This window comes from Microcaecilia unicolor, chromosome 1 (genome assembly GCF_901765095.1).
Source record: "Microcaecilia unicolor chromosome 1, aMicUni1.1, whole genome shotgun sequence".
In the NCBI taxonomy this organism is placed as follows: Eukaryota; Metazoa; Chordata; class Amphibia; order Gymnophiona; family Siphonopidae; genus Microcaecilia; species Microcaecilia unicolor.
Window position 1 is genome coordinate 745029177 of NC_044031.1, and position 25893 is coordinate 745055069.

A 25893-nucleotide genomic window follows, 5' to 3' on the forward strand; every position below is an offset into this window, starting at 1 on the left:
CGGCGCTGGACAACACTTCAGCTGGAGGGGGTTGGGGACCCCCCGCCAGCCAAGGTATTTGCTGCAGCAGTTGGTAGGGAGTGGCAGGGCAACGGGGGCAGCAGGGAGGTGGTGGTGGGGTGTAGCGGCAGCAGGTCGGCAGACCAAAATGTATCCGCCCATCTCGGGCTCTGGCCCCCTCCCACCACAAGGCCTGGCTACGCCCCTGCATCACTGACCTTTAGAACACGTTCCCCCCCACCTTTAAGGGAAGCATTTCCATCTGGCCAATTTCTGAGTTGGATACATTGAAGTGCTGCAGTGAAGAGCAAAGAAAGATTTGTTTTGGGATGAGGGCTTTTGCCACAATGTAGTGAAACTAACTGGATTATGTAAATCATTCCTTAAAGATTCATGAAAAGACAGGGCCAAAAGGGGGCATGAGTTGTCTTTTGCCCTTCTCCCCCAGGCATGACTTACTTTTTAGGACTTGTAAACAAACATTTTTTTTTATTAGAATTCTCTTATATTTAGAAGGATACATAAGGATTTTTTTTTTAAATTTGCAAGCCCTGCTTGCAAGTCATAGCATGTCCTAAATTAAAATATAAAAACAAATCTTGAGAAGCACTTACTCATCTCAGAGTGAAAACTGCTCGCAAGAATCTACACGGCGGCTAGAAAATATCTAGAGATAATTCTCGGAGAGCACACACTGCCCAGTCAGCTTAGACATATACGCTGTGAGCACTCTATGAACTCATTGTGCATGCCTCAAATCTTTTGCTAAAGGCTTATGTTTTTAAAACATTAACTATGTTGGACTAGTTACGAAACAATTAAATTTGCAACAGACATGATAAAAATAAAATATACATATATATATATATATATATGGATAAAATAATGCCCATGGGTAAACACTGGAAAAGAAATTATGCGTAACTGCTTAAGCACTAAACAATAACAGAATGAATTGTAAAACTTTTGGGCTAATGTCTTTCCCCTCTTGTGCTAAATTCTCAAAGCAGCTTAGTAACCCAAAGTCACTGTACGGTACAGTTCTGTACAGAAACAATTACGTAAAACAAACCAAACCAAACCAATTTAATTGGACAGTGTAACATATGCTCCTACAGCATGTAAGCTATTCAATCATTTAAACACTGCCAATACACTACAATTACCTAATTTACACATATAAGCAAGGCAAGTACAATGTTCTCTTCCTCAGGATCAGGTGAGCCTTCCCGCAATACTGTCTCTGATTCTGGGCAGTACGTAGTACAATATTTTTTTTTAGAATGAGCACACTGTTAAAAATAAACCTATTTCATAGGGCTGGTATTTTACATTTTCTCCTCCTCTAAATAAAAATAAATTAAATAAATGGAGGTGGGAGAGAGCTCTTGGTTACATAACGTACATTTTGGAAGGTTTTCAGTAGGCACTTGGTAGATGGCATTTGAACTAACCAACCATATAATTTTATATTTGAAACTGCATTTACAACTACTGCATGGGTTTTCGGTGTAACTACAACCCACGGAGATGTGGGCCAATTGCTAAACACATACTTCTGGAAAGATTTGCAATAGAAAATTCCAGTACATATTTTTTTTTTTTTTTTAAATAATGCTCTTCTCTTCCCCTCATCCATTTTATAAGACCCACTTTTTCCTATCACTTGAAACCAACATGGCAAGTAGCATTCAGCTAAAAATTACAGTGAGCAGTTGCCATTTTCAGTCAAATCTCAAAAAGTCAATGTGGACAAGGCACATATAGTATTCAGAAAGCACATGCACCAAGTTATCTTCGCCTCCCATTAATGCACAAATTGCACGAAGAATCCTCAGTAGTATGGCAAACCCATTCTGGGATTCCACACTCAGCAGGTTCGTCTATTGAACAGGCAAGAGCAAAAAGGATAGCTGGAAAGCTTTAGCCATATCTGGTCCTTTATACGATCTGCTGAAATCCATCCTGCAGAGAGGCAAGAAGAAAGGAGATTTCCTGCTAGGCAGGTGACGGACATGAGACTAGCAGAAGATCTCCTCACCATCTGGTGCTGCTTCTGAAGACTGAGAATCTGAAGAATAAAACAAACAAACAAAATTACCACAAAACCATGAGCTTCCACTAAAAGTAAATGCAAAAACTATTACTACTACTACTACTATTTAGCATTTCTTTAGCGCTACAAGGCGTACGCAGCGCTGTACAAACATAGAAGAAAGACAGTCCCTGCTCAAAGAGCTTACAATCTAATAGACAAAAATAAAGTAAGCAAATCAAATCAATTAATGTGTACAGGAAGGAGGAGAGGAGGGTAGGTGGAGGCGAGTGGTTACAAGTGGTTACGAGTCAAAAGCAATATTAAAGAGGTGGGCTTTCAGTCTAGATTTAAAGGTGGCCAAGGATGGGGCAAGATGTAGGGGCTCAGGAAGTTTATTCCAGGCATAGGGTGCAGCGAGAGAGAAGGCGCGAAGTCTGGAGTTGGCAGTAGTGGAGAAGGGAACAGATAAGAAGGATTTATCCATGGAGCGGAGTGCACGGGAAGGGGTATAGGGAAGGATGAGTGTGGAGAGATACTGGGGAGCAGCAGAGTGAGTACATTTATAGGTTAGTAGAAGAAGTTTGAACAGGATGCGAAAACGGATAGGGAGCCAGTGAAGCGACTTGAGGAGAGGTTTAGTATGAGTAAAGCGACCCTGGCGGAAGACGAGACGGGCAGCAGAGTTTTGAACCGACTGGAGAGGGGAGAGGTGACTAAGTGGGAGGCCAGCAAGAAGCAGATTGCAGTAGTCTAAACGAGAGGTGACAAGGGTGTGGATGAGGGTTTTGGTAGAGTGCTCGGAAAGAAAGGGGCGGATTTTACGGATGTTGTAAAGAAAGAAACGACAGATCTTGGCGATCTGCTGGATATGAGCAGAGAAGGAGAGAGAAGAGTCAAAGATGACCCCAAGGTTTCGAGCTGAGGAGACAGGGAGAATGAGAGCCATCAACAGAAATAGAAAACGGGGGGAGTGGGGAGGTGGGTTTGGCGGGAAACCCACCTATGTAGTTAAATCTTAAATGCAACAAAACCCCCTACAACTTCTATATTTACAAATGATAAAACGCATCCCAATTACTGTTAATGACTCATACAACACATCCTGGGCATGCCCAGTTGCAGCTATGAAGTAGTTCAGTTTAGATTCAGGGGAGGATGTAGCTGGGATCTCTACGATGAGTTCTGTCTCCATTGGGATTTTGGTGAAGCCAGGGGAAGGGAGAGGATATATGGTTAAAAATACAATAACATTTATAGAAAAAAAAATAACAATTCTGTAGTAAAAGGGGACATTTGTATGGAAACATGGAATCCTAGACAGGTGAGAAGTCCTTTTTCAGATATACTGGGGAAAGGACAAAGGCTACGAATGGAATTGGTAGAATGAAAGATGCTGAGAATAGCTTTGTGGAGAGTGATTAGGACAAAGCGAATGTACAAAAGAAATACTTCTCTTTGGTTTTCATAGAGGAAATTCCTGGAGAACAGTGGTCGGCTGTCATGGGTATATCTGGGAACGAAGTGGATATTGCACCATTCATGGAAGAAAGTGTCTGAAAGTAGACAAAGCTATGGGGTGTTTACATCCCAGAATACTGAGAGAGGTCAGAGAAATCCTGGCGGGACCTCTTTTAATATTTAATAGATCTTTAGAGATGGGAGAAGTTCAGCAAGACTGGAGCCAAGCGGATGTAGTCCCTCTTCACAAAAGTGGACACAGGGAGGAAGCGGGAAACTACAGGTCAGTAAGACTCATGTCGGTGGTAGGAAAAATAATGGAAATCGCTACTGAAGGACAAGATAGTTAATTTTCTAGAATCCAACAGGTTGCAGGATCCAGGGCAACATGGTTTTACCAAAGGAAAATCCTGCCAAATGAATCTGATTTCTTTAACTGGGTGGTCAAAGAACTGGATGAAGGACATGTGCTAGATGTAATATACTTGGATTTCAGCAAAACCTTTGATACAGTTCCTTACAGAAGACTCATGAATAAGCTGAGAGGGCTGAACTGGATTGGAAACTGGTTGACCGACAGGTGACAGTGGGTGGTGGTACATGGAATTCACTTAGGGGAAAGGAAGGTGAGTAGTGGGTAGTGGAGTGCCTCTGGGGTCAGTACTGGGGCCGATTCTCTTTAATATATTTGTGAGAGATATTGCTGAAGGGATGGAAGGAAAAATTTGCCTGTTTGCAGATGACACAAAATCATCAGAGTGGATACCTCAGAGGGAACCATGAGAAGAGATCTCCAAAAATTAGAAGAATGGCCAAAGGTCTGGCAGTTAAAATTTAATGCAAAGAAGTAAAGAGTGACGGACTTGAGGTGCAGAAATCCACAAAGATGGGTGAGAGATCAATAAGCCCAGCTCAAGAGAGGGACCTTGGGGTGATGGTGTCAGAGGATCTCAAGGTGAAGAAACAATGTCACAAGGCAGTGGCCATGGACAGAAAAATGCTGGGCTACATACAGAAGGATATAACCTGCAGAAGGAAGTGTTGATGCCCCTGTACAAGGCCCCACTTGCAGTAGTGTGTTTGCTAAGGACATAAAAAGACTTGAAGCGGTTCAGAGAAAAATGATGAAAACGATAAGGGGTTTGTGCCACGAGACGTAGAAGGAGAGACTTGAGGACCTGAAGATGTATACCCTGGAGGAAGACATTCACACACCTTTTCCAGAGACAGGAAAGTGGTAGAACTAGAGGACATAAATCTAGGTTGCAGGGCGGCCGACTCAGGAATAATGTCAGGAAGTACTTTTTATGAAGAGGGTGGTAGATAACCTGGAATGCCTTCCTGTAGGAGATGGTGGAGATGATAACAGTAATGGAATTCAAAAATGTATGGGATAAACACAAGGGAGTACTGAGAAGTCTGCCATTCACCACTGCTATCATCTTACAGACTTTCCAAGGAGTCCTTTTTTGCAAAGTGCTACTGACCTCTGCACCATTATTCCTGGGTGTGGGAGCAAGCTCCTCCCCCCAGTGACATCATATGCTGTTCCTCCTTAGATTAGCGGGGTTTAAAAAGGTTTGGATGGCTTCCTAAATGAAAAGTCCAGACCATTATTAAAATGGACTTGGGGAAAATCCACTGCTTATTTCTAGAATAAGTAGCATTAAATGTATTGCACTGTTTTGGGATCTTGCCAGGTACTTGTGACCTGGATTGACCACTGTTGGAAACAGGATGCTAGGCTTGATGGACCTTCGGTCTGTCCCAGTATGTCAATACTTATGTACTTATGACTAAGGTGCAAGACAAAGGTGCACTCCTTTGTGTGATGACGTGAGCTGCAGTGGTAGGACAATTAATATTTAGCTCTTGTTTTGGATATTTTAATCAAAGTTGATAACCATGGCTTAGTTTTGGTCATTAATGTTTGGCTTACTAGTTATTTATTTATTATTTATTTGTAACGCTTATACCCCACGTTTTCCCACTTATTAGCAGGTTCAATGCGGCTTACATAGTATATCAGGTTTACAAAGTGACATAGAATGGATATAGCTGCAATATAGTAAATAAAGAGGTGATCGTTTAGATGAGGATAGGTAAGATAGGCAAGGGAAGAGGAAGGGAAGTGGGAGGAGGGTGTGTATTGGGATTAGCGTGCTCTTTAGTATGTGAGAATATATAGGGAGGGGTAGGAAGAGGGATGTACTTAGGATTAAATAGGGGAGCATATTCCAGGTTCCGTCTTCATAGTCTGATTCCGTCTTGATAGTTCTTTCTAACACTGTTATTGCAATATCAAATTTTATGCAACTACTGGTTTAACTTTGTCCGCCATTAGGTTTGACAACTTTGATGAACGATTGAAGTTAATTGAGACTGTTAGAATTTTAGTAGATCGTTCTCAAATTATGCCTTGTTGTTTTGAAGTATTGACTGGCAATAGTCCTAATTCTCGCAAACAAATACAAGGATGCCAGAAAAGCAATTTGAAAACCATTAGTACATTTTATGATGCATCTAATTCTGTTTTACATTACCTGTTCCTTGTAGTTATTTTAATGCTAGATCTGTTTGCAATAAGGTGGAACTAATAAGGGATTTTATTAGTGATGCTGATCTAGGATTAGCTTTTATCACAGAAACATGGGTATCCAATTATTCTACACTGATTATTAATGACCTTTGCCCCTTAGGTTATTCTACGATTAGTCCACCATGAGAAAAAAGAAAGGGATGCATTTTAGTGATCATTTATAGAGATTTTTCTTTTTATCTTTAACCCTAGTAAACGCTTTCACTAAGCCAGGATTAGAAATGATGGTTTGTCAACTATCAGTACCTGATATTATTAGTACAATTGGTTCGTTGTTAGTTTATAGAGCCCCTAGTTCATGGTCTACCATTGTGCCAGACTTATATGAACAAAGTCTTGATGCAGGTACTGAATTTACTAGTGATTTTAGGAGATTTTAATTTGCATTTAGAAAATAGATCAGATACTATGGTACATGACTTTTTATCATTTTTGCCCAATTAAAAACTTTTTATTACCTACAGTTACTGTAAGTCATGAGAAAGGCCATATGTGCCAATGATTCATCTTTATTGACTTTTTCTAAATTGGAACCTATATTTTGGTCAGATCATTATCTTTGTTCTTTTACTTAAACTATTATTCATCTAAATTATCTCAGCCTTCTTTTGGAGTAACTTGAAAATCATGGGGTAAAGTTGACACATCTCTGTTTTAGTCCTCAGTTATTCCTTTTTTCAACTAAATTTGAATCGGATCCTGAATCTATATTTTCAAATGAGAAGACGTCGTTGTCATTTAGAAAGAAAATGGAGAAAATTAAGGACTGATGCTGTTAAGTCTGAATGGAAATTGGAGCTACAGTGTGCCAATACTTATGTAAGTATGATTCAAATACAGCTAAGAGAATCTATTATTCCTCTCTAGTGGGACTTGAAAAATCTAATGTAAGAAAACTGTTTATTTTGGCTGATTCTAGTTTATCATCCTCTCAATCAGTTAATGTCTCTCAGCCTACAGCTGAGGAGTTCGCTAAATTTTTTGCTAACAATGTGAATTGTATTTATCATTCATTTGATAATTCTCTTTATAGTGATTCATTAGATTTCAATTTTACAACAGTAGGGTAGCTTGTTCTAGTTGCCCATTAATATTCCTTCATGTTTATTGAAAGATCCTCCGAATGAGATAATACATTGGACCATCTCATTTGTCAACACAACCTTGGTTAAAGGTAGGTTTTCTTCTAATATGGGTAACATTGTGTTAACTCCAGTCCCAAAGCAAGTAAATAGTGATATGTCTTTGACTTCCAATTATCTACCAATTGCCAGTATTCCATGTCTAACTAAATTAATTTAATTTGTAGTTAGTTCTCAAGAAATAGACTATACAGAGCAATCCAATTTATTTCGTAATTCTCAGCATGGATTTGAAACCTTTCACAGTACTGAGACGTTGCTTATATCTTTGACTTCAGAAGTTAAAAAAGTCCTATCGGGTGGAGATCATATGGTTCTGCTGCAATTCGACATATCAACAGCGTTTGATACTGTCAAACCATACCTATTGTAATGGTATCAGTTTATTACTGAAATATGTAGCATATTTGCTGGATTATATATACACCAATATATTTGTGTATCTTTTAAAAATATATATTTGACACTGCAGCAGAGAAAATAGTTTCATTTCAAGCCCCTCTCCCCCCCCATTCCTCTTTCTGGGAACTTCTGAGAGCAGGGATAGTTAATTACAAACACTTAACAAACACAAAAGAGCTTCCTCTGCCCTCCCATCTAACAAAGGCATGACTAAGGTGGGCACCTGAATAACCCATTGAAAACAAAGAACTCAGAGGAAGCATAAACAGGACATTTGCTTGTCAAAGGTATACCTGCCCCTCCCATCAGCTTCCAGACATGTGCAGAAAGGAAGGACTTGTAATGTGTATCTGCCCCAGAGACTGAGCAGGACATCAAAAGAAAATCCAGACTGTAAGTCTCGTGATGTCATAAGACATGAGACCAAGACTCAGGGGTCGTGTGCAGACATGAGACCAAGATACCACAATGCTTTGCAAATGCCCAAGGGTCGTGTGGAAACCAGGAAAAAGATCCACATGGCATATCCTCCTGCAGCTTGCAAGGTATAAAAGGACAAGCTGTTTCCCAAGAGTCAGATTCTCATCAACTGCCAGCAACTCAGATTCTCTTCACTGCAAACAACTCAGATTCTCTTCAGCTGCAAGCAACTCAGATTCACTCACTGCAGAAGCCCTGATGCCTTGCTCCTCAACATGTGCTCATCAATCAGCTGGACCACAGCATGCTTGTAACAAGGACTTGTAAGTTAACCTACCTGCTACTTTGTTCTATTTTATGCACAGATTATCTGTTCTAAGATCCTTTTAAAACCTACCTCTCATGTGCAATTGTATATTAAATCAACCTTTTTGAAGCTAAAAATACGGTCTCTTTGTGTTCTGAGTATATTGAGTATATATATACTTAATTTATTTAATTTATTGCAATTATCACCTTTGGTGATTGGTGGAGAAATTAATATCCTAAAACTTATACATACAGCACCTGCTCTTAAATTATAAAGAGAGGCGAGTTGCTCTAGAGCTATTTTCCCCAAAATAAATCATTTCTTGTAACACTATTACTGAATTTACTTTCTACCTTTGGTCTGACTGGTTCTGTTTACTTATGGTTTGAATCTTTTCTAACACACACATTATTCTGTTTTTAAAGATAACTCTTTTTCAAATCCTTGGCGTTTACTATGTGGCATTCCTTAGGGATCTTCCTCGTCTCAAGTACTATACAATTTATATATGAGTACATTAGGTCAACTCTCTTTTGAAGATAATGCTAAACTTTGGTCTTATGCAGATGATATTTTTCTTTTGGTCTCGGTAGATACTGTTTTGGAAATGTTTTATTCAAAACTTAGTTGGAAATATAACTGATTGGTCTAAAACTTTAAAACTAAAACTAAACAAAGATAAAACAAAAATCCTTTGGTTAAACTTTCCATGCAAATGTGTTATAAAGTTAAATTATGTTAAATATATATTTTATGATTCTAAACAATTGACCTCTTTTTTGGAATCCAAGTTAGCTAGCTCGCCCGTCTCGTTACCAGGACCTGTAATAACTTCTATGCCGTAATGTTTAACACTCAGACCTTCTGCTTAGCCACCTTTTCCTTAGTTGGTATTAATATAATTTTCCTGATGTATAGTTTAGTACTGCCTTCATATTGTGGACTAAAGATGAGAAATAGATCATGATTTAGTTTAATCTAGATTGTTTTATGTATTTCCTTTATATTATAAATGACTAATAGTCATCTTTGCTGATTTCAAGAATTGTACTTGAGCCAAACTGTAAAAAAGTGATAAATAAAATAATTAAAAAAAACAAAAATCCTTTGGCTTGGTTTTGATCAATCAATCAGTTATTCCACATACCATTACGTTATAAAATGTTTTTTTCTATTAAAATTGAGTGGGACTCTAGAGTACTGGGTGTCATCCTTGATACCTCAGTTTCAATGGAATCTCAAATTAAAAATATTGTTCAAAAAGCTTACTTCAAATTGTAACAATTACGTTTAATTTGTTCATATTTTTCATTTGAGTACTTTAAAATTATAGTTCAGTTGACTATTCTTTCATTCTTTGTACATTGGACTGATAAAAAGACGTCTAGATTTCAGATGATTCAGGACTCAGCAGCCAGGATGATATTTTGTCACTCACATTATGAGACTGCATCCTCTTTTCTAGCGGATCTGCATTGGTTGCCGGTTCAAGAGAGAGTTCATTTTAAGACACTATGTCTTGCTTTTACATTTTTGCATGGAATTTGCTCTACTGATTTTTTAGATGAGCAAGCTCTTAAAGAATTTTATCACATCAAGAATATGTAATTTTTTGTTATTGGAATGTTCCTCAACTAAAAGTATTCGTTTTAAAGCATTATTTTCTAGATCGTTTGTATAGTCTGCTATTTGCTTATGGATTTGATTGGCCACTGTCGGAGACAGGGTGCTGGGCTAGATGGACCTTTGGTCTGACCCAGTGTGGCGATGCTTATGTCTTAATAGATTACCGGTTCAGCTTCGATTAATATTGGATCATTTTGCTTTTTGAAAAGCTTTAAAAACTTCTCTTTCCTCATTATAAATAATTGTAATATTTATTCTGCTCTATTATGTAACATCCTGTATCAGTTTTTATTTCTTTTTATTAGCTTGCCTTGAATTCATGTTGGAAGATTTGGCGGGTTATAAGACTCAGATAACATAACATAATATAAGAACGGGAACCAAACAATCTTAGCGATGTTTAGATTGCAACTCCAGTAACTGGGCAGCAAGGCCAGTATTGGGCAGACTTCTATGGTCTGTGCCCTAAAAACGGCAGACATATTAAGATCAAGTATGCATATATAGTTATTGCATCATACCTTATGAGTTTATCTTGTTGGGCAGATGGAATGGACCACAAAGATCATGGTTTGTCGTCATCTACAACGTTACTATGTTAGTACTAGTCTTGTGCAACTACCACTAGAGCCCTATTTTGACAGAAGGCGCAGGCAAGGACACGTGTGACTGGGGATCACTCCTGCCCACAGACCCACTACAGCCCCAGGTTCTGCCCAGTAGGGTCCACAGGTGGGGGTCCAATGGGGTGGGGCAGGTGAAGTACTGGGCCATGCTTTGATGCCCGATGCTCCTGGGATGTAAAATAATCCCAGTTTTTCCATCTTAGCTGGAAAATGGTCATATATGCATGTAAATGATTAGAATGCTGAATACTGGCATTTATGTGTGCATGTGCTGTCCAAATCTAGACAGCTTCGTACAGAATGACCACTTTACTGCATGGCTGCAACAATTACTGCTCTCTAATTCACAAAGTAACTGCTTGCTGTGGCAGGGATGGAAGAATGGACAAGTTATGGGTATGAACAGTGCCTGCAACTTGCCTATGGTAAGTCACTGTGTGCTGTCATTGCAGCAAATAGCATGGGTTCACTTAATACCTCATACTCACACCACTGGCATTCTTTGAGCATGGCCAGTAGAGTAGAAAAAAAACAAAAACAAAAAATAATTGCCTGGTCAGCATCCAGAGCTTCTCCCCCCCCCCCCCCCCCCCCCCCCCGATAAGCATCTTGGCCTCCAATCTTCATACACTCCCATCCCCTAATTCTCCCATGCCCATACTGGAGGGTTCCAAGTTAGTTTGGGGGAGGGGGGGGGGGGAGGCAGGATCAATCTCCAGATGCTCCTGTCGAACTGCAGGCACAGATTCAAAATGGTAGTTCTGGCCTCTAGTGGCAGTCTCATGGTACTACTGCTAGTGGTCAATCTGCCAAATTGGGTCTTAACTGGTAAATAAAAACATGCACAAATGTGATCCCTTACTGGATATAATTACGCAGTTAAAACGCAAATCGATCTGGGTAAAAAGTGAAAAAAAATCTATCTGGGTAAAGAGGGGCTGAGCTCGAGAAGGAGCAGGCTTTCAAACTTTACTGGCTAGGATGATAGCCCAATGTAGATGATTAAATTTAGCCAGATAATCCTTACTGTGCATACATTTAACTGGATAGTTGGCTATACAATTAACTAATAAATACAGTTGAATATCTGCGTAAATAAAATTCCCTGATTGCCTGATCTGCTCAATAGAAGTTTTTTTGCCTTTAAAAAAAAAAAAAAAAAAAAATGTTAAATATTGATATTCATGCCCACCCGATACTCATTTTGAAAAGCTTACCAGAAGGTTGGGAACGGCTTCCTTTGTTCTTTTTCTTCTTTTCCTTCTTCTCCTTTGGTTTGCTTAAACCAAACAAGCGACTGGTGTTCTGATTCTGCGCCTCCGCTGACTTGTTTGTCTGGTTTGTGGAAGAAAGCAAGTGAAACGGACCCTTCCCTTTTTGTTTACAGTCTGTCCTTAGGAAGCTGTCCCTTTTGGGTGATATAGACAGTTCCGTATCCAAATGTTCTGGGTTTGAAGAAAAAACACTATGCCGTTTTGTGTATTCCACAGGAATGGATGAAGTCCTTCCAATTTTATCATGCTGATATGAAACCTGCAACCAGCAGAAAAGCAGTATTTCAATAACCCAGTACATGATGATACATAATCAAAACACCTATTCAAAATTTTATTGTCTTAAGAGTTATTAAAGGACTCAGAAGATGACTTTTATGACTTAATTAAAGCCACAAGATTGTCTCAGGATGTGCTCTTTGATAGATACTGGTCTATAATTTCCATCAAGCACCACAGAAGACCTCAAGTTTCCTAATGCCACAGCTGAATTCCACATCCCAGGCAGCAAGCTGGCTAGCAATCCACTGACCAATTAGAGAAATGGCAAAGTAAAGCAACAGACAAGGAATATGATGCATGCAAACCAGAACCATTTCACATGTTTAGCGAAGTTAAAAAAAAGAAACAAATACAGTACATCACCTTTTCTCCAAAAAAGGCTGGGACAACTGTTGGTCTGGATAGTGAATATTTACAAATGCATGGTAAGTGCAAGGGCAGGGCAGTGCAGTAGCTATTGAGGCTCAGAGCCGCTGAGAGGGGGGGGGGGGGGCAAGATTCCCCTGGGCCCAGTCTCCAAGGGGGATCCCGGCACCAGGGTTTCTCTCTCTCTCTCCTGCTCCTGATGGGACCCGGGTGATCACATGCCAACAGGAGCAAGACAGAGAAACTCCAGTATCGGGCCCCCCTTAGAGGCTCATGGAAATCAGGGATAGGGAATTGGGGGCAGAGCAAGGTGCGTGAGATACAATGCAGACTTTTAAAATATTATGCATGGAATTTTCAAAAATTTTGCATGCAGCATTCACCCAGGCGTAACTGATGTATAAAAAGCTTGTTTGATATTTTTAACTTCGTAGTTTTAAATTGTAAAAACATTTTGATTCTGGGTGCACAGAAAATGTCAAAGGTTTTCTTTCCAGAATCCAGTGGGTTGTTCTTTTAAAATAAACCTGTTGTTTCTTTCTCTATAATATCACCAAAATTTGGCCTTTCCTTTTTGAGCACACTACCAGAACCCTTATCCACACTCCTATCACCTCTCGCTTAGACTATTGCAACTTGCTTCTCACAGGTCTCCCACTAAGCCATCTCTCTCTCCTCTTCAATCTGTTCAAAATTGTGCCACACGACTTATATTCCGTCAGCGTCACTATGCTCATATTAGCCCTCTCCTCAAGTCACTTCATTGGCTCCCAATCTGTTTCCGCATACAGTTCAAACTCCTCTTATTGACTTACAAGTGCATTCACTCTGCAACTCCATGATTTTCCATGAGCTAAGGCTTATACCTCTAAGTCACCTTTACACAGTGATTCTAAACCCAGTCCTTGGGACATAGCCTCACCCCATGCTTGGAATAAACTCCCTGAGCCCATACGCCAGGCCCCCTCCCTGCCCATCTTCAAATCCTTGCTCAAAGCCCATCTCTTCAATGTCGCCATTGGCACCTAACCACTATTCAAGAAATCTAGACTGCCCCAACTTGTCATTTCGTCCTTTAGATTGTACGCTCCTTTGAGCAGGGACTGTCCTTTTTTGTTAAAATGTACAGCGCTGCATAACCCTAGTAGCACTATAGAAATGTCAAGTAGTAGTAGTAGTAGCCAACCAGTCAATAAATATTTACGAGATAGATTTGTATACAGTGGAGGCAGTGCCTTCAAATGTACCTATGAATATTCATCAATACCCTGAAAAGCTGACTGACTAGGAGGCATATTTTCAAAGCACTTTGGGAGGCTAAGTTCCATAGGTTTCTATGGAACTTTGGGAGGCTAAGTGCTTTGAAAATGAGCCTGTAGGTGTGTTCCGAGGACTGGATCCTGAACAAACTGGACACAAAGGCTTAACAAGGCACAGAAAGTATACTGGAAATCCTAAGTTCACTGAAAAATGTATTAAGGAGGAGGAGGAGGAGGAGGAAGGATCGTGTTTATTACCTGTTTAGTATCCATTTCTGTAGGTCTTAGGGATGTTCTCTCCATGTTCCTCTTCAGTTGTTCCTGCTCTTTTTCCAACTGCTTTTGGGCTGCTCTGAGACGCTCCAGGTCATGCTGATACTCTTCTTTCCTGACCTGAAGCTCAACCCTTTCCTTTTCCAGATCTTGCTTATCCTTCACTGCCAGCTCCTCCCTCTGTGTCAGCCGTGCCTCCCTCTCCATCAGCTCTTTTTCTCTCAGGTCCCATTCCTTTTCCCGTTTGCGTTTTTCCTCCAGGTGCTGAGCTTGCTGCTTCTGGAGGTTTGCCAGCTCCTGGCGTTGTTTTTCTAAACTGCGCTGTTTTTCTTGCTCTATTAAAGAATTTGGTCTTGATAAGGTTCTGGTTAAGGCCCTCTCGCTCAACAGCAGCTTTTGGTCTTCTATGTAGGTGTCCTGTAACAAAACTACAGCCTGATAAAGGGAAAGACAAAAGTCGACATTAATTTGGATGCACAGTGCTATAAAACAAGCCACAATCCGACACAGATTATGCTTTTCTAGAGCTGAAGGACTAGCACAATTGGTGTGATGGGATGTTCTTTATCTATATTTCAGTACTGAAACAGCTGCCCGTCTCGTCTTCCGCCAGGGTCGCTTTACTCATACTACCCCTCTCCTCAAGACCCTTCACTGGCTCCCTATCCGTTTCCGCATCCTGTTCAAACTTCTTCTACTAACCTATAAATGTACTCACTCTGCTGCTCCCCAGTATCTCTCCACACTCATCCTTCCCTACACCCCTTCCTGTGCACTCCGCTCCATGGATAAATCCTTCTTATCTGTTCCCTTCTCCACTACTGCCAACTCCAGACTTCGCGCCTTCTGTCTCGCTGCACCCTACGCCTGGAATAAACTTCCTGAGCCCCTACGTCTTGCCCCATCCTTGGCCACCTTTAAATCTAGACTGAAAGCCCACCTCTTTAACATTGCTTTTGACTCGTAACCACTTGTAACCACTCGCCTCCACCTACCCTCCTCTCTTCCTTCCCGTTCACATTAATTGATTTGATTTGCTTACTTTATTTATTTTTTGTCTATTAGATTGTAAGCTCTTTGAGCAGGGACTGTCTTTCTTCTATGTTTGTGCAGCGCTGCGTATGCCTTGTAGCGCTATAGAAATGCTAAATAGTAGTAGTAAACTAAAATTTTGAGTACGTTTAACAAAACATTACAAATTTCTCCAGAAGTTTCTTGGTGCGATTCAGGATAAGGCTTTCTGCATACCAACTATTATAATCAATCATATATTCTGGTTCACATCTCAAATACCCAGGGCTTTTTTTGAGGGGGTACTTGGGGGTACTGAGTACCGGCACCTTTTCCACTGTCTGCTAAACTTGACCCATGGGTCTCGTATTTTAATGAAAGAGCTCAGGTTCTACATACAAATTCTGCCTTGTCATAGATTCTATGACTGGTTGCAGGGGTCCTGGCTATTGTGGGGTGAGTCCCTCAATGATCACTCCACCCCTGAAGGGTGGCCTGGCATTTGAGTACCGGCACCTTTTTTTGCTAGACAAAATGCACTGCAAATACCTTACAACAACTATGAATCCTGTTCAAATGTCTTCTGAAACAAACTTTCAATCTTTTTCTACAAGTCAGAATCTTAGAGCAAAATACAGAAAAGAGTACTTTACACTATAAAGCATCATAAGACAGTAATCCTATATTTGAGGAAACAAAGTGTCTTGGTGTTGATCTGATAAGTCTCTTGCTGCCAAGTTGAGCATATTTCTCCAAGATCTCTTGCCTCATGTGACCACTGGCTTACAAATGATGTTTCTTGGTATCCTTCAGATGACAGGCCTCCTTCGTGCCAATTAAATTCATTTGCCTCACAAAGCATTACAATTATATAATCATCACCACAGACTACCTTTTTTGGATTGATTTTCAATTTGTTGTAACCTGGACAGGAGGGGCAGTTTGTAACCCATGTCGCTTTAAACATTCCTATGATAAATGTAACACTCTAATCCCTTATTTGTTCCGTTCGTCTGCCTTGAATAGATTGGACGCTCTGTCGGGTGGGATAGTCTCTTATGGTTGTGCACAGTGCTGTAGACATAAGTACCTGCAATGTGCTGAGTAGTTCGTGGAGCTGAGCAACACTGTGAAGAACTTGCTGGAAGGAAAGAAAGAAAGCAAAAGTACGTTGTCATTACAGATACGTTACCCATTGGCTGCCCTGCAAATACATTTTTTTCAATGGCCATTTAATAATAAATGGCAAATTCTAACTCTGAAATGATTCTGTCTTTCGAATAATGTCATCGGGAGGAGGAGACTAATTTCTCATGTGGTAGGACAGATAGCATGAGAGTAGAACTGAGTTTACAGAACTTCCTTGAATTAATATGGGTTTCCTGAGATCTATCACACCCTGAACTCCATGGCGTGCCATCAACTTTCAGATTATTGGATCTATAAGGAACTAAAAGTTTTAATGGAAGCCACAGGCAATCACTTAGCTGGCCTGGCACATCAGCTGCAGTGGAAATTCTAGCAGCTGAGTTCTAGTGGAAATGCAGGTATTCATGTAGCTGGGGATTTGTCTGGAACCCAAGAGGTGGAATCTATTTTGATTATTACAAACTCTGTGCTTAGACATGGGAAGGGAGGGGTGCTGGGTGTGAATTACATAGAGGATCCTGTATATTCTTATGCCCAAGATAAAAGAGTATAAATGAGGAGACATCAAAAAATGTCCTGGATTTAAAACAAAAATCCAAATAAAATAACATATTCCACTTCACAAAAGGAGAGTTAAATTTCAAAATAGGAAGGAAAAGCCTCAAAGAGCTCCAAATCTAATGGTTTGTATGCAAGACTTACGAGCCCTGATGTCTAAAGAAAACTATGTGATCAATAAAGATCTACTCTTCATCATCGGCATAAATCTTCCATTCATGTGCAGATATACTACCCATAAAGCGTTCAAATGAAATAGTGCAAATATTCAGCAAACAATGCACTTATCTTTAAAGAAATTGTAGAGAGTCAGCTTCATAAACATGAGCAGGATCCCTAAGGACCAACAATGGCCAGCATTTTGTAAAGCTGTTTCAGGGTCCACAATACCAGAGGCCCCCAGTATTTGGGTTTAAAGATTTATACAGCAAACCTTCTGATATTATGATTGTCATGAAACGCCTAACCACCTGCCTGGGGCTACACCGTGGCTACTTAGAGGGTCTATTCTCATCACAGCTCAGGTCTGCCTGCACCTGCCACTTGTGCTCTACACTAGCACCCTCCTTCCACCGACTAGGTCACAACCGTCTCTGGGCGAGTCTTCCGCTCTCAAATTATCCCCAGTGATTTCTAGGTTACTGGAGACCACACTCCCAGAAAGCACTCACAGACCCAACACACAAACCACCAGGATTCTTTATTAGCCCAGACAAGCAGAGGCAATAAACAAAAGGAATGTTTATTGCCTGAAGAACTGAACAGTGATGCAACCAGCAGAACAATAACAGGTAACTGAAATATGGATCAATTATAACACTAACTAAACATCTGCATGCTATCTAAGTAGTACCTGGGAAGATCAGGTCATATAACTGTTTTCACAGCCTCTGCAAAGAGATCTATCTACTCTCTTTTCATCTTGGCTAAGACTGGAGCAAAAGCTAGTACATTCTAGAGGAAATTGAGCTCCTGGGCCAATCAGAGCTCAGAACAAGTAGTTTCAAAAATAGCTTGCAACATCACTGCAGGTATTTTCTCTGTAACAGCTTTAAACAAAGATGTATCACCTGCTGGCCAAGCTACAGAAATACACTTCAAGAAATAATTAATACAAGTTACAGGCTTAAAACCCACTGTTTTGTCACACTGATATTAGAATATTTGTTCACGCAATGAGTAATTAAACTCTGGAATTCGTTGCCAGAGAATGTGGCAAAAGCAGTTAGCTTAGCAGGGTTTAAAAAAGGTTTGGATAATTTACTAAAAGAAAAGTCCATAAGCCATTATTGAGATGGACGTGGGAAAATCCACTGTATATTTTAGGATAAGCAGCATAAAATCTGTTTTACTATTCTGGAATTGGCCACTGTTGGAGACAAGATACTGGGCGTGACGGATCTTTGGTCTGTCTCAGTATGCCAATGCTTATGTTCTTATGGTACAGGCCTTGACATTTAAAAAAAAAAACAACTGACCCTATAATTTTGTCTCTACTGCTTGCCACATGTTGTAATACATCCACTTCAACTAGAGCAAAATGCTGCTGCTAGAATTATTACTTGGAGGTCAAAATTCGCAAGTATTTGTACATGATATACCGTACTTTTCGGACTATAAGACGCACTTTTTTCCCCCCCAAATTTGGGAGGAAAATGGGGGGTGCGTCTTATAGTCCGAAGGTAGATTTGGCTGGCTGGCAGGCCGCCCGCCCGCCCTCCGAGTTCGGGATCGCCATCAGGGTTACCTCCTCTCCCCCCCCCCGGCCCTGTCACCACTTCTCCCTACTCACGCGATCTTCCCTGGTGGTAACCCTGACGGCGATCCCGAACTCGGAGGGAGGGATTCGGACAAGATGCACCGGAGCACCTAGGTTTTAGAGGAGGGAAAAAGGAAAATTTTTTTTTCCTATTTCCCTCCTCTAAAACCTAGGTGCATCTTATGGTCTGGTGCGTCTTATAGTCCGAAAAATACGGTACTTTGGAACTTTGAGCGCAGGAGATATTGTACTGTCTTCTGTGTTGTCTCCTGTTCTTTACCTTTTCTGTCAGTATTTGCAGCTCCTTTCTTTTAAAATTCTTGTTTTAATTTGTAAACCGCTCTGTTTGGCTACATCAGCTGGGCAGTATATCAAGCTCGCAGTGAACAACCTTTTTTGTTTTTTTAATTGGTACTGATTTGATGTCCAGGTGAATTATTTACAATCCTGCTCATATATTGCATTCTAGTCAGCAAGAATTGTTAGAGATTCCACCTGTTTCAGTTCAATACACATTCAGGCTGTTTTTTTTCCATCGCAGGACCAAAGATGTGGAATGTGCTACTTTTAGATATCCATTTTGAGCAGAATTAATTACATTTCATAAGACACTGAAATCGTACTTCTTTAGACAAGCTTCCTCTGTCTTATGAATGCTGCCCTTGTTTTAATGTTATGAATACTAATTTGAGATCTGTCTCGGATTGTAAAAATAGGTAGAATATGCATATATTAAATGAAATGAAATGAAATGAAATATTGCTTCCCAGGGAAGCTGAGTACAGGTACAGACTTTCTTGCCCGACCACCATACAGAGCAGGGGCGTAGCTACGGGTGGGCCTGGGTGAGCCCAGGCCCACCCGATCTCGGCTCAGGCCCACCCAATTTTACAGCAGCTGAGCAGCCACAGACTTAGTTTCTGCCCAATCGGCTGTCGGCCCGCTCAGCCACTCCCACCTGGTTTTCTCAGCAGTCGCACTCACTGGAAGCTCCTCCTTGGCCAGACGCCGGGCCGCATGTAATCTCGTGCACAAGTCTTAAGGAGTTGCAGCTGGCACCACGCACGCACACGCGCTGGAGCCACGCACGCCACCACACTGCTGTCTCCGCCCCCCCCCCCCAAGCCTGGCCAGGGCCCACAGTGTGCAGTTGCGCACAGCACGATGGCGCCACACCACATCACGTCACACGCAGCGCCGCATGGGAACGGTCGCGGTTGCGGCACCAAGTCCACCCTGTGCCCTGTCCTGCTCGCTGGATCTATGCACAGTCACAGCAGCAGCACTCCCCCGCTGCCCCACACAGCTACGGGAGCCAGGTAATAAATACATATGTATTTTAAAATATTTTGTGTCATGTTTTAATTGATTTGTGTTTTTGTCTGAAAATACTTGCTGGTGGTGGTGGGCTTCTGGGTGGGGTAAGCACCACTGCTTAAGGCAAAAAAGGTATATTTAATGATTAAAATATACCTTTTTTTGGTCCTAGGTAGTGAAGAGCCCACCACCACCAGCGAGCATTTTGATTACTCTTGTAACCAAAATGATGGCTCTGGTGGTGGGCTTCTGGGTGCCCACCCATATTAGCTCTGGGCCCACCCAAAAAGTCAGGTCTGGCTACGCCACTGATACAGAGACAGGTTCCACGAGACTTTCAGTTCTGTTGACTTAAATAGGGGCTGTCATTAGAGTAGCTCCAGGACACCATCAGCATTCACAGTCATAGCGCACATTAAGCCAAGTATCAAAAGCTACAGTCGAAAATGCAGAGCATATGGTACCCTATCACTGAACTGGTAGCTCCATTTGTTGCTTCTATACTTTATCAGTATTAAAAAAAACAAAGTTACCTGAAGCTAAAACCATTTATCTAACATCAGTCTCCAAAACGTCTAAACTTTATCTTTGTCTTGCACTATTTTTCTTACCTCATTATGTCTCTTAAGCAAGGTCAGATTTGCATTTCCACCCTAGAAAACAAAATTAAAAAGCATCATAAACAGAAATGAATGCACTAAAAATGTAAACCTAAAGAAAAGCATCATGTTTCACCTTCTATTCTTATCTACCAGTTAATATTCATAACCAGACCAGAGACTATTTTACGGTAGCCCCTTCATTATAGTACTACAAGGTCGATGCAAGAGTTTGCAGCAGCCATTTTGTTGGGGCAGGAGCAAGTGGGCTTCGCTCCTTCCTCCACCACCCTCTACCTGACCACCAGAGATCCCAAGTAGGCCCAGAGGTGTATTAGGATTGAGGGTCTTAACAGGACCAGGGATGGGCAGGAGGGAGGGGGGGGTGTCTTCTCCTTTGCCTGGGGGAGGGGGATTGAAAGGGGGAATGTTCCAGGGTGGAAAGGCTGATTTCTTTAAAAAAGTTATACGGGCCCCTGCTGAATATTGACCAGGTCCCGCATAAGCTCCAGCAGTCAGCCTCACTTAAATTAGCACCAGATAGTGCCAGTTCCCAGACATGCATCGGCACTGAATATCTTGGAACTAAAGATGATGCTGGCAGTCAAGTGTTTAAAAACAAAAATACAAAAACGCTGACCGATAGCTGAATATTGGCCCATATATGTATATTTTCCATGGACTTACATGTATTTTGCAAAAGGCTCCTCATTCAGTGAGCCTTTGTTATATACCTTGCTCATCCTGGACATCCTTTATTTACGTATTTGACCTGTGCAAATCAGGCTTCTACTGATTCAAGTTGAGAAAGGGGATAGGAAACAAGTTTGCTTTTGTTCCTTTCAACTCCCAGCTCAATCAGGACCAGTCTTTATTGGACTATGCTGTCATAAACCTTTATTTCAACTACCCAGAGCTTTTCTATTCCATTTTTATCCTCTGCCCAACTCAGCCCAGATGATGTGAATACAGTCTACAGTAGACCCAGTACTAAACAACTAATACATCAATATAAGAACAGCAAATACAAAACAACCACTCAAAAGAAATAAAAGGGCAATTTTATTTAGTTTTTTTAATTATTTCATTTTTCTTAGAAATGTTGCACTTTTATAACAACTCATTTACATTTACGTGCCAAGTGTGTGCCTAAATGTACAGAATATCACATAGAGGCCTAAGTGTACACTTACTGTGGAACATGTCATTTGGACGCCCAAAGGGTATTCTACAAATAGGCATTCAAATGGCATAGTGCGTATTTGTAAGGGAGGCATTCACATAGGCAGGGAATGGGAAGGCTGACATCTAGGCAGGCAACTTACAGCATACTGTAAGTTGTTCGCGTGCCTGCTACATTTAAGCACACTCATTTATATCAGGTCTAAGGCACTTAAATATACACCAATATTCAAGCAAATTCTCAAAACCTACCGCTGGTGGTAAGATAAATCTGCGTGGCATGCTCAGAGGGCTTTAGCGCAGGAAATAACATGTGCGGCAGAGATGGCCGCAAATTGTACTTAAATGTATGTTAAAGATGTTATTTGCTAAGCCTTCCCAAAGCGTAGAGAACAGCGCACAAACGCTGCTCTTAATGCTGGAAAAATAACGCCAGCTTGGAGCTGGCGGTGGAAGGTTTGAATAGAGGATTTCTTTAGTTTTCAAGTTTAAAATCTGCTGGTTTTAATTTATTTTGCAAGCCTGTAAGCACCAGTGCTGAGAAACAAATGTGTGCGAATCCGAGCAAACCCGAAAGTGAAAGCGCACATTGGCAACTGCTTTCTGTGCTTAAATATAAGCCTTTCAGGTAAAAAAAAAAAAACGAAAAAAATTGAAAAGCTTATATTGAAAGGCACAGAAGAGCAGCACCAATGTGTGCTTCATTGTCGAGTTTGCCTGGTGTATGTGCACAAGAGCTATGCTTACCACAAAACTCTACCACGTATGCACCAAGTACATTCCCACCCCTCTGTTTTACAGCATGCATATAATTTGAACATCATTTCCTTTGAACATTGGAGAGCTGCTATTTTTCTGCATTGTCCCGGTGGTAAGGGATCTACACTGTTGGCTTTACTGCAGGAGTTCTGAGAATTGGGCTGAGTGCCCACACGTAAATCAGTATTCAATGAGGAATCCAAGTGCCCATATAGAATAAGCTCTCACCCCAGGATACAAGGTCACCTAAATGAAGGTGCCCTGTTGTAGAACTGCCTCCTAAGAGGCTAATTTTATAACAGGTCACCTAAATTGGTGGTGGGAGGGGGGAAGGGGTACACTTTGAGCCTATTTTATAAAAACACATGAGGCATATTTTCAAAGCACTTAGCCTTCCAAAGTTCCATAGAAACCTATGGAACTTTGGAAGGCTAAGTGCTTTGAAAATATGCCTCATATATAGACACCTATGTGTCTTTAAAACATTGCCCCAGAAAAGCTGCAGAAATGATGGCTAAAACGAAGTTACAGTTTACACCTGCTCAGGAGCAGGTGTAAATGTTTGTACAAATTTTATAAACTATGCATGTGAATCACGATTCAGCCCACACTCTGCCTAAAACCCACCTCTGAACACGTCTATAGTCAAGTCACATAAAGTGCACATGTTCTTTCATCTTGGGTACTTTTATGCAGAGGTAATTTTATGTGGATACAGTGTCATATATGAACAAAAATGCCTTTATAAATTACCCACTAAATAAATTTCAACCAAAAGAAAATTCTCAAAAATCATCACATTTTAGAGCCACTGCCCTTTCTTTGGAGGTAAGTTAAGAGGCTTTCAAAGATATTCCATTTGTGCATACTGTATGGAAATTAGGACCACGAAAAATACAAGTCACATCAAAATAGTTTTTTTTTCTTGTAGAACACCCATCTGCACTAATTTAAAAGTTGTTTCAATATTATATTATTTTAAATACACTTGGTCGTCTTCTACTGTGTTGCTCTGTAGTATAGCTATAGGTTGGCCCACAACTCTCCCCCTCCCCCACTCTAATTCAGCACTTTTGCTGGTGGCAGCAGTAATACACATCCACCGCCTTGCCTGCACAGGTTCCCCAATGCCACGTCCTGCTTCCTCTTTGGCAATGACGTAGCCAGACCTCTCAGTGGAAGGGGGCCAGAGTCTGAGGTGGGGAGGGCACATTTTAGTCTGGCACTCTGCCGCTGCCTCCCCCCCCTTCGCCGCACCCCAAAGCAGCAAATACCTTTGCTGGTGGGGGTCCCCAACCCCCGCCAGCCCTTCTTCAGCACCGGTCTCCTCATCACCCCCACCGCCTCGCTGCTCCCCCCATCGCACCCCACAGCACCAAATACCTTTGCTGGCGGGGATCCCCAAAACCCCTGCCAGCCGAAGCCTTCTTCGGCGCCAGTCTCCTCGCCTCCCCCCCCACCGCTCCCCACTACACCCAATACCTTTGCTGGCAGGGGTCCCGAACCCCCACCACCCGAAGCCTTCTTCAGCGCCAGTGTCCGGCGCACTGCGTTCGCTGCCCTGTGCTTTTTTCCTCCTAACGTCCTGCATGGTCCTTTAAGTGAAACTGAGCATGTGGAGTGCGGTGGGGGGGAGCAGCGAGGCAGTGGGGGTAGGCAAGAATGGCGCTGAAGAAGTCTTCAGCTGGCGGAGGTTGGGGACCCCCGCCAACAAAACCAGGGGCTCGGACGAAATCGGGGGGGGGGGGGGGGGGGAGGGAGAGGCCCCTCCTAGCTATGCCCCTGCTCTCTGTAAAGACACAACAAAGGGAAGCCGGCAGGGCCTGTGCAGGTAGCAGAAGTGCATTGCTGCTGCTGTCTATGAAGGTGCGGAGGTAAAGTGGGAAGGTGAGTGGGGGAGTTGCTGGGCTGTGGCCAAAGGGCCAATGTTGGATCCAGGAGCGAAGGAGAGGGAGAAACATGTAAACATGATGGCAGATAAAGGCCAAATGGTCCATCCAGTCTGCCCATCCTCCGTAACCACTAATTCTTCCTTTTCTTTAGGGATCCCATGTGCTTAAGATGCAGTACAAGGGGGGTAGGGGTTTGGAAGCCCACCCTATCTTAACTCTAGGTCCACCCAAAATGACAATTCTAGCTACGCCCCTGTCATTGTTTGGTTTGACTAATAAAGATGTATGAAAAAAGTCACAGATGAGAGGAGCTGATAACACACAAACCTGAATACATTCTGAATTTTCTTTGGCATCTGTTTACAATCTAAAGACTATTAAACAACCAAATTGTTCATAATTGGAAACCTTATGAGACTTTTCTTGTCAATTTTAACAGCACACACATTGTGCGAAAATAGAAAGCATCATGCAAGAAGTCAACCTGCAAACCAAGCACATCATATTTGCATACAGGAATTGAATAATAAAAATAACTAAAAATAAAAATGTAGACACGCATACCTTTTTCAAAACACCGTCTGATTCTGTCCTGCGAAGATCTTGACCATCTTCTCCTTCATCTTTCTCTCCATCTGAAATAAGTCACAAGGCATATTTAGTTTTTCCAACATATTTCAAGAACTCTCTGTTTATATAAGCAAAGGGGATGGGACCCTACATCTTCCACTGTTAAAATGACGGTATGGACTTGATACCAACATGTTGAGATCTGGTGTAATACTGCATCATTTATGGATCCAAATTATTTAATAAGCAGCCTGTCACTAAAACTCTCATGGTTTCACAGGTGGTGGTGGTGGTTTCACAATGTGAAACGTCACCAATACTACTGTGAATTTCAGTGCTTCTTTAACTTGACATCTCAAGCCTTGTACCCAATTACTGTTCATCACTACATATTATTAATCTTTAAGTTACTGGTATGCCCATTTCAAAGACACAGACCACTACAGAGGGTAAATGGACAATGCTTAATTAAGTTGAGAATGAAGGGGTGGGGGGAAGCAAGAATAAAAGAATTCCCCCCCCCCCATAACTGAAAATGACATGAACTAACTCAAAAGTTGCTGCAACAACATTCTTGATGGTTACTCACAAATCATACACCATTTAGTTTTTGCCATACATTATTTCCTAAAATTAAAAAAAAAAAACAGCAACAAAACAAACCATGGATGAAAGAAAATTGGGTTTGTATAAGAAGGAGTGTATACGAAGGAGAGTATACGAAGGAGTGGAGGAGTGGCTAGTGGTTAGGGTGGTGAACTTTGGTCCTGGGGAACTGAGTTTGATTCCCACTTCAGGCACAGGCAGCTCCTTGTGACTCTGGGCAAGTCACTTAAGCCTCCATTGCCCCATGTAAGCCGCACTGAGCCTGCCATGAGTGGGAAAGCGCAGGGTACAAATGTAACAAAAATAAAATAGATACTATTGGAGATTCTACATGGAATGTTGCTACTATTGGAGATTCTACATGGAATGTTGCTATTCCACTAGCAACATTCCATGTAGAAGCCTGCGCGGCCACA

At 41.5% G+C, this 25893-nt stretch overlaps 1 protein-coding gene across 2 annotated transcripts in view; it reads right to left on the reverse strand.

Moving 5' to 3' along the window:
- Positions 1–209: 209 nt before the first annotated feature.
- Positions 210–25893, reverse strand: part of AKAP13 (A-kinase anchoring protein 13) — a 642893-nt gene continuing 617209 nt past the window's right edge. For both annotated transcript variants that reach the window (XM_030189716.1, XM_030189717.1), the window contains 6 exons: positions 24866–24936; positions 20481–20522; positions 16177–16227; positions 14061–14510; positions 11839–12154; positions 210–2071 (listed from right to left, as the gene is read on the reverse strand). In XM_030189716.1, coding sequence (XP_030045576.1) covers positions 2022–2071; positions 11839–12154; positions 14061–14510; positions 16177–16227; positions 20481–20522; positions 24866–24936 — 980 coding nt within the window. In that variant the 3' untranslated portion in view covers positions 210–2021. The remainder of the gene's footprint in view (positions 2072–11838; positions 12155–14060; positions 14511–16176; positions 16228–20480; positions 20523–24865; positions 24937–25893) is intronic.